Source organism: Dipteris shenzhenensis, chromosome 25 (assembly GCF_047967505.1).
Source record: "Dipteris shenzhenensis isolate YYH24624 ecotype China chromosome 25, Dip_SZ_1.0, whole genome shotgun sequence".
Classification (NCBI taxonomy): Eukaryota; Viridiplantae; Streptophyta; class Polypodiopsida; order Gleicheniales; family Dipteridaceae; genus Dipteris; species Dipteris shenzhenensis.
Window position 1 is genome coordinate 21,293,906 of NC_141620.1, and position 13,981 is coordinate 21,307,886.

At 42.1% G+C, this 13,981-nt stretch overlaps 1 protein-coding gene across 1 annotated transcript; it reads right to left on the reverse strand.

The window, feature by feature from the left end:
• Positions 1-216: 216 nt before the first annotated feature.
• Positions 217-4,751, reverse strand: LOC147885597 (cadmium/zinc-transporting ATPase HMA3-like). Its single transcript, XM_087396386.1, has 10 exons — positions 4,506-4,751; positions 4,045-4,302; positions 3,807-3,904; positions 3,422-3,677; positions 3,201-3,338; positions 2,728-3,055; positions 2,435-2,634; positions 2,184-2,332; positions 1,951-2,019; positions 217-1,804 (listed from the first exon to the last, which is right to left on the reverse strand). The coding sequence occupies exons 2-10, from the start codon at positions 4,055-4,057 to the stop codon at positions 440-442; spliced, it is 2,616 nt and encodes an 871-aa protein (XP_087252512.1). The 5' UTR covers positions 4,058-4,302; positions 4,506-4,751; the 3' UTR covers positions 217-439.
• Positions 4,752-13,981: the final 9,230 nt, after the last annotated feature.

A 13,981-nucleotide genomic window follows, 5' to 3' on the forward strand; every position in this document is an offset into this window, starting at 1 on the left:
TGTTCAGTTCAACCTGGAGATTGGAAGAGCAAGCATGTCTGGAGAGGCATACCTTTGATCATGTACCTTTGATGCCAGAATTGGCTTCTCAGCACTCCTAAGAGGGTAGCTGTTTGGTTCTTTCCCAGTTTTCCAATATAAGCAAATGGGATTAAGAAATTTAGAACTTACAAACCATGTTTTTAATTAAAATTACTAAACAAAAGTTTTATGGCCTTGATGTTCCAATGAAAGCAACGAGGGGTGCCGAATACGATCTTCCACGTGATGCTTCTGTGCTGTACTAACTTCTCTCACAACAAGTCCCCCATACATGACATCCCTATTATCCATGACAGGGATGGAACGACAGTCGAAGCCTCCTGCAGCACATTCTGCAGCCTTGCAGTCTTTGTTACAGACCGTCGACTTCTTGTTGTGGGGTTGGGCCCTCCTACTCTCATGCATCATTTGTGTTATCAGCTGCATGATAATATGCACATGAACTAGGATTTCCACTACCAAAACCTTGGCCCATGAGACTCGAATTATCATTGGTGCAACAAATATTCCTGGTTACAGAGCCAGCACACAAAGTCTCAGTCTTGCAACAAAGGCTGCCTGCTGATCCCAAGTAAGGATTTTGCAGCTCAGCAACATTACTTCCAGTCCCTAATTTCTCAGGTATGGTAGCTACAGCAGGAGAGCAATCAATGAATTGGTACCCTGACTTTTCTACACCACACTGTGCATGATAACCTTGAGCATCGTGATGATCATTGTAGCAACTACTATCATGAGGCCTTACTACCCCTTCATCTTTTCTCACGTTGCAGCAAACTGAACTGTTAGAAAGCCTTGGCCAAGTTGCTTCAGCCTTAGAAATAGTAGCTGCAGTAGATGAGCAGTCAAAATTTTGGCAATCCTTCGTACAGGTGTCTTTCTGGCACAATCTCCTTGTTATTCCACTACTTGATCTCTGACCATTCAATTCACAACATGCTTTTTCTATACAACAGTTCACAAGATGATCTTGACCATGGTTACAATCCTGTGGCCTTACAACCCGTTCATCTTTTCTTGGTTTGCAGCCGCAAACTGAACTGCTTGGTGTCGGACAACCAGTTCCACCCTCGGGTATGGTAAGCACAGTAGAACAACAATCTGTGTCTTCGCAATCCTTTGAGCAGTCGTCTTTCTGGCACAGCCTCTTTCTTATTCCACTAGGGTTCTTAGCATTCAGTTGACAGCATGGCTTTGACAAACATCTGTTCGCACAAGAACCACCATCCTGTGGGCTTACTGCCCCTTCATCTTTTTTTGATTTGCAGCAAACTGAACTTCCTGGAAGCCTTGGCTTCAAACAGCTGGCTCCACACTCCGATGATTTCCCAGACTGGTTACCACTCTTATACCTACCTAGCAAGAGCATACTATTGAAAATTACAGCAAGACAAGCACCCATATCTGCAAGAACTGCACCCCATAGAGATGCAAACCCTGCCATAGCAAGAGCAACAACAAGCACCTTTACTGCAACTGAAACAAATATGTTCTGTTGGATCTTTCTGCGGACCCTTTGACTAAGCTCCACAGCAGCTGCCAGCTTTCTGAGATCATTTGTCATAAGAGCGATATCAGCAGTCTCCATTGCAACAGCAGTACCAGCAACACCCATAGCAATACCAACATCTGCAGCAGCTAGAGCTGGAGCATCATTTATACCATCGCCAACCATGCCAGTTGACCCTATTTTTTTCAATTGCTTAAGTACCTCCACTTTGTCTTCAGGAAGCAATTGAGCATGCACTTCTATTTCCCCCAACTGCAACAAAGCAAGCAGCAGACTTCTGAGCCCAATGACAGATGCATATTCGCATATCTCCACTATTTTCTGTCCCTGGTCTTTCCAAGGAGTTAATTTTATGGTAATGAAAATAGCGATTTCACAAATTAATGGTTCCTAATTACCTTCATACATGCAGCATTTGCTGCAGCCACACTGTCTCCTGTGAGCATGGCAATCCGAAGACCCAAGTTCTGGCCACACAGTGTATCCAAACAATGGATAATCAATTTCCTCAGAAAGGCAGCATTCCCTTTATCTTGAGATGTAACAACCTTCTGATCAATTCTTCTAGAGGAAGGTCTCAAAAGCAAGTATCTGTAGTGGTGGCTAGTAATTAAAACCATCACAATCTTACCCTCATGTTACTGACAGCTTCAAGTGCTTCTGGTCGAAGTTGATCACCAGCACACAAAATTCCTACAGGCATGCCATCCAAACCAACCCAGCAAATAGTCCAACCCTGGCTTCTCCAATTTTCCAGCATGCTTGATTCGTTGTTTTCAGCTACAGATACAGAACATATGGAATTGGTAATATTGATATTCAACGACAGAACCAAGGTCTCAAATCTTACTCTCACCTTTTGACAAAAGCACAACAGCATACCTTCAGTCCAAAGGAGCCGACTTGCTAGACGGTCATTCCCAATGTGAATTTTGTGGCCATCGACTATACCACTGACACCTTCTCCAGCTAGTATTGTAAAGTCTTCAACCTCACCAGAGGGCTCAATCCCTTGCAACTTTGCATGTGCGACCAGTGCTGAGGCCATTGGGTGGTTTGATTTGCTTTCTATACATGCAACCCTTCAAAACAGAATCAAACCAAATAAGTTGAATATGCACTTTTCTTCATCGAAACACTCCCTGAACTTCAGATCTGTCCAAAAGTGCATTTACCAGTAAAGGAGTTTCTTCAAGTCTGTGTTACCCAGAGGCCACACCTCTGCCACTTGGAAAAGGCCCTCAGTTAGAGTCCCCGTCTTGTCCATTGCAACAACCTTAATCTTTGCAAGAGCTTCGAGACAGCTACCACCTTTCACAATAAGACCCATTCGAGCAGCTCGAGCAATTGCACAAGTTGTGGTGACAGGTGTTGATATAACCAGAGCACAGGGGCAAGCCACCACAATGAGAACAAGTGCCAGGTATAACCAGTGCCGCATATTATGGGGATGCACAGACAAAGGAATGGTCGTCGCAACTCCTAAAGCAACGACCACCACAACTGCAAATGAAAAGAAACAGCATCCTTTAAGATCATAGAAACCAGCCTCCCTTGACGGAGAGGACCAGACGTGGGTGTATAGAGGCAAGAGGGAGACATTTATCCCCATCACCATCAAACAAGTCTGCTGAAATTTCTATCTCACCGGGAGTGTAATATTTTGCAAACTTTTCCACCAGTAGATCCACGTGAGAACGCTGAGTTTGAGCTTCCTCTACTAACTTGACCATCCTCGATACTGCAGAATCCTCAGCCAAGGCAGTTGTCTCGACACAAATAAATCCTGATGAATACACCCAATTTTAGGTGACTTTCTCTGGTGGTTGTACCTGGAAAATCTTAACATCTTTGAAACTAAGGACATACCTTCCATATTCATTGTTCCAGCCCATACAATTGCTCCAGCCTCTTTCGCTACAGGGAATGATTCCCCAGTCAAACTGCTCTCATCTACTAAGCTTTTTCCAGATATCACAATGCCATCAATTGGTATTAGCTCTCCGGCTTTCACAGAAAGCTTTGTCCCAATTCCAACCCCGGAGACTGGAACTTTCACTCCATTGTCAGCAAGAACACAATTCTGGGGGACTAAACACGACACAGATGATATGGCCGATCTAGCCTGCCCATACATACAGCCTCATATCATTTTTTTAAATTAAGACAAAGAGACCAAGAAATACCCTTCTCGATGTAAAAGAACATATTCAAGGCGTAAAGGCAGGAAGAAGAATGAGTGCTTCAAAATCACCTTGTCACTGGATCGAGACTCAAGCCAGTCTGCAAGTGTATACAGAAAGGCAATTGACCCAGCTTCCAAGTAATCTCCTAGTCCGATAGCACCACCAACTGTGACACATACAAATACAACCACAATGTCATCACTCCAGCATATTATCATCTTTTGATGCACAAGTCAAGAACATCTTGTCTCGAGGGATATGCTTAGGTATAAGGTCTTGCTACGAATCCTTAAGAGAGGAACCTGCCTGCTATGAGCATCAGGACATTAATGTCCAATTTCAAGCGTCGCAATGAGACTATAGCTTTCAAAATTATTGGTGGTGTGCCAACTGCCACTGCACCTAAACCGACCCATCGTAATGGACTGTATATATAATGGAAAAAGGTTACTGCTACCAATAAGCCAGAAGCCAATGTATAGGGACTAGGCCATTTGTGGACTGCCTTCCACTCCCCAGGGTGATGAATACTGGCTTCTAGCCTTGCATCATTCAAACATTTCACTGGATATACACACAAATCAAACTATCAGATTCTGATCGATCTTCCTCAACATTCTTGTCCACTTGAAAAACAAGTCAGCCTTAAATCTTGTAAAAATTGCACGACTTTGCTGTAGCACAATTTCAAAATGTAAAAATTCAAGCTACAAAAAATGTCGAGCATACATAATCACTTGCCAGGCTTAACAGACAAAGATTTCTACCTAATCGTGCAGCTGGAGTTACTAGTGGGTCATGGCATACTGTCACAGTTTTGGCTACAATGTTTACTGATATATCTTGAACTCCAGGCAGAGGCTCCAAAATCTTCTTCACAAGAGGAGCTTCTGCAGGACAGCAAATTCCCAAAACATCTATGGTAGTTCTCTGCAAAGGTCCCACTTCACTACCTATGTTCAATTTTAAGGCCCCTTCTTCCAAAAGTCGTTTCTCCAGATGAACGAGAGCTATCACTTGAAAGCTGAGTGCCCAAAGCAGCACTGGAACAGACATTTTGGGAAATTGTATCAGCTGGAATAATATCATCATGGACTTCAAGTTGTGGAACCTCGTAGGAGAAGAGATCAAACCATTGTCTAGCACATTTTTTCAATCTTCCATACGATTCTCCAACCTTCACAAGACGCCCGTGCCTGATAAACTGGGATGCACCATCGTCATTGACATACGCATGGCTCAGCATAAATGAACCATCACTCATAGGTACCAACCAATCAAGGTGATCTCCATGGGCAATTTGATCATGGCCACAGTCTTCCTTGTGTAAATGGTGTTTTTCATCAGAAAGATCCTTAAAGCAAGCACCTGGTATGAAGTGATGCCTCTCCTCATGCATGGATTCTCTACAGACGATCATCACAAAAACAACTTCTAGAATCCTAACATAGACATTGATATTGCTCGGGTCACTTCCGTCCACTTTCCTCCCTTGCTCAATACGAACAACGCTCCCTTGAAAGAGTATGAGCTACGAGGCACTAGCATTATGCTCTCCCAATCGCCAAATACTGGCAGTAGACTCCCCAAGTCAACAGCAAGGCCCTCTTATGCGGGCGTGGTCCAAGAATTCAAAGGAGGTTTATTCACTCCCCCGTTCACACATTGTTCTTTTGACGGCTGCCAGCAATGGTGGACAAGGAGAATCAGACGAGAGACTTAACTCCTCCCAACAATGAGCCACAAATGGAAATACCCAGGGTGCATTAGGAAAGCCAAGACACGACCCCGACCAATGGTCAAAAGACAAGCTCCACTGATGCAAGCTCTTCGAGGAAGGGGGGATTCTGAGCTAGGAAGAAATGAACATGCAATTGTCCACCAGGAGCTCCGACACCAATGCAATACTTGGGAGCAGAACAGGAAGCCAAGAACAGTTGCCCCCCCCCCTCACCCAGTATCACTAGTGATGGCGCAGATGGAGGGTCCAAGCTAGTAGACAGCAAAATCCAAGCTAAAGACAATGCACCAGAAGATCCATGACCACATCAGCAAGAGGTTCACCAACTTGAAGATGAGGAGAAATCATTTGCTAAAGGTAAAGTGGTTGCTTTCCCAGACAAGGATAGATTAGAACAGTTGGCTTTCATCCCATGCTTTAATTGGTTATCTCCTAGGACCCAGACCTCCTGTTGCCTTTCTTGAGGGTTGGCTGAGGAATAATTGTATTAAAAAAGGTTTAGTGGTCACTAGTGTGAGGTTTCTCAAAAGAGGCTTCTTTTTCTTCTTATTTGAGACTGAAGACATGGCTTAGAAATCCTTACACCATGCCCTTTGGACTATTAGACATCAACCTCTATACTTAGAATTTTGGACAGAGGATTTCAACCCAGACAAGCCTAGATCTACATTTGTCCCTGTTTGGGTTGAACTCCCTAACCTCCCCTTTTCTTTGGCAAATCAAGCTCCTAACCTTTGTAGAAGCTTAGGGCAGGTCATTGATGTAGAGAAAGAACAGTTAATTAATCCCAGAGGACACCCTCAAGTATGTGTCAAGCTGAATGTTGCTGTGAGTAACTCCCAGATGCCTTGGTAATTATCAATAGGAATGGGAGTGTCTTCATGGAACAACCTTTGGTTTACAAGCACCTACCTAATTCCTGTTTTTTGTGTGGGTTGTCTACCCATACAGTAAAAAGTTGTCCCTTGAAAAGAAATAGCAGGCCTAAGCAAACTCAGGAACAAAACCAACAACAGGTCAACTAGACCCCAAGCCCAAGTGGACTGTTAAAGGTCAACAGATGCTGTCTTTGTGCCAACATAGGCTTAGGTAGCACAGAATGTGTGTGTAGAGTAGCGGTAAAGCCCTGTTTGTACTTACGTAAGGCTAGGAATAATCTGTCTTAGGAATCCAACTTGCATGTTCTACATGCAAGTTCTACATAATACAATTCCTACATGCATGTTCTTCATGCAAGTTCTACATGTGAGTTCTATATGCAACTCCTACATGCAACATGCAAGTTCTACATGCAACTTCCTACATTAAACTTGCAACTCCTACATGCAACTTCTATATGCAAGTTCTACATGTAGAGAGAGAATGTCGTACAATTCCTACATGCAGAGAGAGAAGCTCTCCAATTTGTATAATACCCCATAATGGAATGAAGCCTAGACTCTTTGGAGCATTGTGTTGAGTTCTACTTTGGTAGTCCAAGCAATTATCTCCAAGTGTCCATGCTTCCTTGCACTCCACATCCAAAAGCATGTCCTAACCTTGCAACTCCTCCTCCCCACTCCTCCAACCTTGCAACCCATCCTCTCCCTCTCCTCCTCCCCCCTCCTCCTCCCTCCTCCTCCTCCCTTCTCTTTCCTTCTCCTCCCTCTCTTCTCCCTCCTCCTCCTCCCTCCTCCTCTTGCCTCCTTCCCCCCCATGCTCTTACACCTTCTTTCTCTCCCCCCCTATGCTTCCCCTGAACCCTTAGTCCCTCAACCCTTGACCTCCATGATCTACGAGGGAGACAAATTCTTCACCATGTACCCTACCCTGAACCCTGGATTCTCCTTCTAACCCTTAAACCCCTTCTAAACCGTGGAATCTCTTCTAAACTCTGGAACCTCTCTCTGAACCGTGAAACCTCCTTCTAAACCCTGAACCTCCCTCTAAGCCTTAAACTCCTCCTAAACCCTTCAACACCCTAACCCTTTGGCTCAAAAACAGGAAAAGACTACTGAATCCCCTATTAAACCTCAAGCCATTGTGCAAAATAAGAGAAGAATCTCTCAAGTCAAAGGCCAAAGTGGCCCCCCCAAAAGCCCTACCCCAAGGCATAAAAGGGGGAAAGTAAGAATGGTAAGTAGTCCTTACTCATTCCTCACACTCAATGTTTGTGGATTGACTGACCCGTGGAGAGGTCAGGAACTAGTCAACTAGCTGAGAGGAAATTCTATTTCTCCAACCTTTCTTATCTTGCAAGATGTTAAAGTCACTAATGATACTTTGGAAAATGGCTCAAGAGTATATACAACAAAAGGATATGGTTTTACATTGATCATGATGAAGGCAGAGGAGGAATTGCAATTGGAATATTATCTTACTACAAAGACTCTGTTCTTAACTGCCATCAGGATTTAAATCACACATGGCTTGCTCTAGAATGCAAGTTGAAAAGGATTTCTTTTACTGTAGTTTCAATTTATGCCCCAACTGGATCAATGGACAGAAGAGCCACTTGGGATGCAATGATGAGCTTGGGCAGTGACTGTGTTATTCTAGGGGATTTCAATATGGTTGAGAGCTCAAAGGACAGGTGATTACAAAAGGGTTTGTCTTAGAGGCCCTGAACTTCAACTTTGGGCAGACCTCAAGGTAAACCTTCAAGTGGTTGACATAGGTTTACCTAGCATCTACACCTCATCTACACTTGGTTTCAATAGACAGATAGGAGACTTAAGAAGAGAAGCAAGGTTGGACAGAGTATATGTGGCCCAATCTCGAGTAGATCAAGCTTTGGAAGTCAAGCAAAGAACCTTTTCCTCTCTCACCCTTTCAGATCATAAGCCAGTACTAGCTTGGATTGATTTGGGAAATGGGAAAAAAGGTAGTTCCTAATTTCAAGCAAACCCCTCTCTATTCAAACTCCAGACTGTATGGAAACATATTATTGAGAGATGGAATTTATCTTTCTTTGCTACAGATTCTTGCTCCCAGGATGGCAAGATGCTGTAGCAAGTGTACAAGCAATTTTCAAAGAGGCCAGAAAGAGCAAAGCTGCCATCAAAGCAAGGAGGATGGATAAGTTGAAGATTGAGCTGAAACAACTTGAACAAAGGGCAAGATTGAAGGACAGCAATGCCCAACAACAACAACTTTTGGAAAAAGAAAGGAAATCAAAATCCAGGAACAAATTAAGATCCATAATGCAAAAATATATTTCAAGGAATGGTGGGCAAGAAAAGTTGATAGACCAACCAAAGAAAATTTTATGAGGATCAAAAAAAAGAGAAGCCAGGAGGAAATCCCTCTTTTCCAGAAGGAAGATGGGGATATGGTCAGAACAAAAGAGGAAAATGTGGAGATTATAGTCAGTCATTTTAAGAAGTTACTAACTACAGTTGACCCAAGTGATGATAAGGTTCTGGAGGCTAGAGACAAATGCCAAACAAGTAGTCAAACAATGTAAAGTTTCTTGCTTGGACAGAATGCAACTATAAAATTACCTTTCTCTGCAAGAACTAAAAGAGGCAACCTTCTCCAAGGCTGACGGCAAAACTCTAGGGGAGGATGGCCTTCCGGTAGAATTTTACAAGTTTTTCTGGGACACAGTGGACCCTTCTCTAATGGAAGTTTGGAGAGAGAGTGCTGAAGTAGGGCTCCTTACCCAACCACCTAAATGGAGGAGTTATAAAACTCATCCCAAAGGATGGAGACAAAACAGTGTTAAAAAATTGGAGACCCCTAACCATGTTAAATTGTTCTTACAAGATCTATGCCAAAGGTTGAGAAGTAAGATGGATAATTGGATTCTACAGGAACAGAAAGGTTTTATAAAAAATAGACACCTTTTAGAGGTAATCATAAACCTATTGGAAGGGTGCACTCATGCTAAGGAGAGTAAACAAGAGGTGTGTCTAATAAAGATAGACTTTGACAATGGGGGGTTGTGATACAAGAAGGAGAATATCAAAGGTTAAATGGTCCTTTTGTACCAAACCCAAAAAGGAAGAAGGATTGGGAGTAATCAATATCCAATTGGCAGCCTACAAACTTGCAGCCACTTGGATAGTAAAAGCTATCACCTCCCCTGACAGTGACTGGGCTAACCTCCTGCTTAGAAACTTTAAATTTGTCAGACCCTATAGGGCCCCTAGGTGGAAGGATTTTCCTCTCCTCTCTACTATTGGTAACCTGGAGCCCTGTATGACTAAGGGGAGTCAACTCTAGAAAACTTTATGGGGGGCCTTTGAATAGATCAAGAGTCACTTGTCCTCTTTGGTAAAGGGAGTTTCATGACTCTGGACTCAATTTGGGTGTCTGTTTTCTTCACCAAGCACCAACTAAGTGATGAGGGTTTTCTAAAAGCATGGCAACTTTCAAAGAAAGGTCTAGTCACTTGGGGAGATTTGTGGGACAAAAACAACTTCAAATGGAAGACATGGCTGGAGATCAAAAGGGAATTCAAACTTAGTAATGCAGATCAAGATTTGGTCATGAGCAGATTACAACTATGGGAGGGAGACATTACTTAGAAAGGGGGCAGGGTCTTAAACTTCACTAGAGAGTTTAGCTAGGTTGGTAGCTCATCTTTTCTACCAATAGCTACTCCTTCTGAGGGCATTGAAGAGGTTGTTAATGCCAGATGAAAACTTGCTGATGCTAAAAAGAAATGGGACAATAGGTTCTCACTGATCTGGGACAGAAGGATATTAAAGAAAATGTCTACTCTTTTGTGGCTAATTCTACATAAAGCTATCTGGACTAATTGCAGAAGCTTGAGGATTAGCAGGGAGATGGCACTTGTAAATCCTATTTTGGAATCAAAGAAGATATACTCCATCTCTTTATTTCCTACCCTAGGGATAGAAAAGTCTGAAAGGTGATTCAGTTAATTCTAGGGGAACCAATCAGCAAGCTGGAAATCACTTCTTTTAGGAGATGCAATCAAACTGCCTTATGCCGCTTGGGTTTACATCAGAGCATGGTTTATATGGATTGCCAGGAATTCATATCAATTTAATGATGAGGTCATGCATCCTGATCAGTTATTTTTGAAGTGGTATGGAAGAAATTTTCTTACTAACTGAGTACTACCTTCTGTGGTCTAGGCCAAATTTCTTCTGGATCAAGAATTCCATAACTTTAATGAACAGGTCTCACAATTGCAGGCTAAACTGGATGACCACATCAAGGATGCTGGGAGATGCACAAACTCCTAGCATGGACCTTCAAGCATAGCTCCTACCATCCTTATTCCCCGTCAAAGATGAATCTGCAAGTTGATTGTACACTCTTCTCTTCTGCCCTAGAGCTATCTGGATGTTGTTAAGACACTAGGCGAAGTAGATTTTGGTTTTTTTCCTCTGAGCAGGAGCTATTCTGTCTATAGACTGGTTATTCCTCTCTAGAGAGGGGTCTCTTGTACTTATGGAACTTATGTGTACAAAGCTTATGATCATAATATAATCAAACTTTTTTTTCTGCCCCCCCCCCCAAACAAAAAGTAGTTAGTAATACATGATGGGATGCTTATCACATTGGAGAAATGATAGTGACATGGAGGCCAAGAAATCCTTTTTTCTGCCCCCCCCCCCCCCAAACAAAAAGTAGTTAGTAATACATGATGGGATGCTTATCACATTGGAGAAATGATAGTGACATGGAGGCCAAGAAATCCCTATCTTTAGATAGCTCCCTTCTATTTCTAGAGGTTTCTTTGTCTCTTTTATTAGCAGTGAGGAGTTGGGACCATGCACTAGGCCTAGGAAATGAGCTCCAATAATTTTTATTTAGGAAGCAACAACAGTCAGTCACAACGTAGCTCTCTTGGTCCCCCCCCCTTCTCTCTCTCTCTCTCTCTCTCTCTCTCTCTCGTGAATTGGGTGTTGGTCTATGCTATAGTGTGTCAATTTGGGTGTTGGGGTGCTAATAGGATTGGTTGTTGCACTATGTTTTGAACAATTTTGCTATTCTTGTGCTCTCTATATGGTAGTCTTAGGTGTTTATATGGGGTTTGTGTTATGTTTAGATATTGCTTGCTCTTTCCTTTACATCGTTTCATTACTTGTTCCTATGGTTTAGTCTGGGCATCATTTGTGTGTTGGTGGATGAGTTGGTTGTGGTGTATGGGTGATCTAGAGCTCTGTGTGTCTATTTGAGTTATAGTTTGTGCTTTGAGCGTCTAGTATACCATGTGTTGTGATTGAGTCGTGTGAGTTACACATCGTGCTTTTAGTCCGAGTATATGTGGGTGTCCTACTATGTGCTAGTTGTTTGTAGTTGGGTGGTGCTATGCACTGCATATTGTGTCGATTGTCAAGTGCTATTATGGGCATTATGTCATTGTGATGACTGTGATGTTTTCTTGCTAGGTTAGCTATTGGCTATTTAGTGTAAGTTCAGTTTTGTTGGCAATTTTCTTTGTTGTGGTCATCGTGTCTATTTTGTGTGTTTCCTTGCTTCTTGTTTGAGTGTTTCTAGTAAATAGTACCCATATTTCATGTGTAGGTTGTTGCCTTTGCAGGTGTAGTTTGTCATCTTTCAAGGTTATCTTGGCCATGGGTTCTCACATGTGTGGCCTTGATTTAGGATCATGTTATGTATGTAGTGTGTGTTGTGTGCTAGCTCATTACAATGTCTAGGCGGCACGTTTTCATGTATGTGTGTTATTGGTCTATGGTTGTGCTATGTGTGATGTGTGTTAGCTCATTGTCTTGTGTGTTCTTGGTCCATGGCCATGCTATGTGTTTGTGTGTTAGCACATGATATGTATAGCAGCATCATGAAGTAAAGGATACTTCTTTGTTGTTAGAAATAGGAATGATACAACATTTACGTACACAAAAAAATCACTTTGTCAAGTAGTTCAGAAACCAAAATAGCATATCAATGCTTGTTCCCTCCAAAAAACCTAGGATATAAAGGTTAAACAAAATATGACAACAACAACATGCTAAATAAGAAAAAAAATTATCATCCAAAGATCAATGTGAAAAACAAAAACATATGCGTGTCTGACCTTGTAGACAATGTCTGGTGGACATGATAATTTGCATGGCATGGCATGCATCCAATGCACATTATCCTTAGCTTCTTCAAAAGAGTCAGGTTCTTCTTCATCAAGAAGAGTACTTTTTCAAGGAGTTATTAAATGTGTGTTGTGTGTTAGCTCGTTATGATGTCTAGGCTACAGGTTTCATGTGTGTGTGTGTTCTTGATCTGTGGTCATGCTATGCTTGTTGTGTGTCATTCCTAGGAGATTAGAATTCTTCATTCAAAGATCAATTCATGGAATGGGTCATGGGTCAATAATGGCCTTGTTGGTTGATATAGTTACTTTTCTTTTGAGGGGCATAAGGCCACAGACCAAACTTTAGCTTGATCATGATTCATAAGTACAATTCTAGCAACTTTGTAAAACTAGCAACATCCAATACTTGAAATTTTAAATGAATGTTATATTTGGAATCAACTTTGCTTCAACTAGTGGACATAATACACACATTTATGGTGTTGGGTTTGGCCTCACATTGCATAGAACTAGTGTTTAACACTTTTGGCCTCACATTGCATAGCACTAGTGTTTGACACTTTTGTCTCACATAGAATACATAACTTGGTGTTCTCAACTAAATTTTAGTGTTAGCTTGCTTAACCTAGCTAACAATGGTTAGAATTGACACTCACAAGTTGATACATAAGGTCACCATCATGCTTGCAAAGCACTAAAATATTCTCACAAATCGTACTCCTCTTTTTTCACCATTATGAATTAGTGAAAGCATCAAAGGAGGGGCTTTTCTAGAAAGCTTAGATGAAAATATTTGAGAGAAACTTTATTGGGAAGTAGCCAACCTCGACGCTTTCCCTCACATGAAGGCTGAAGAGATCTCTAATGAGGATGCATGGAGGGAGGGGGACATATGGAGCCCAGGAACTAACATTTTAGATATTGAACTAAGTCCCAAAGCAAGTGCTTTGATGGAAGAGCAAAGTGAAATAACCAACCTACTAATCAAAGAGCAAATGGCCAAAGGCCAAGGCAAAGACAAAAGCAAGTTGTAGCTATGTGTTAACATTATGTATCGGATGCCAAGTTCCTCATAGACCAAGCTATGTGACAAAGTGATGCAATGTTATGGTGGCAAGGGGCACAACTATTAGAAGCCTTTGGCAGATGTCAAGTGACACTGAACATAGGATCCACGAAGGTCACAGGTGTCTACACATACACCTCTGACTCAAAGGTGTGAATGGTTGTAAATGACCTAGTGGGTAGTACCCACCACAAAGTTCAAAAGAGGTCATGTATATAAAGTCTTAGAGTTTTAGGAGTTAGGGTCATTCTTGCACATTGGTGCATTGAGTGTGGCCTTCAGCCCATTGTATCTTGATTTTGCTAATTTTGGCTAAGTAATAGAATAAGGCTCTTTCCAATTCATGTGCTTACATTTTCTCTCTATTAGAGGGCTATTTCCAATTCATGTGCTTATACTCTCTCTCTCTCTCTCTCTCTCTCTCTCT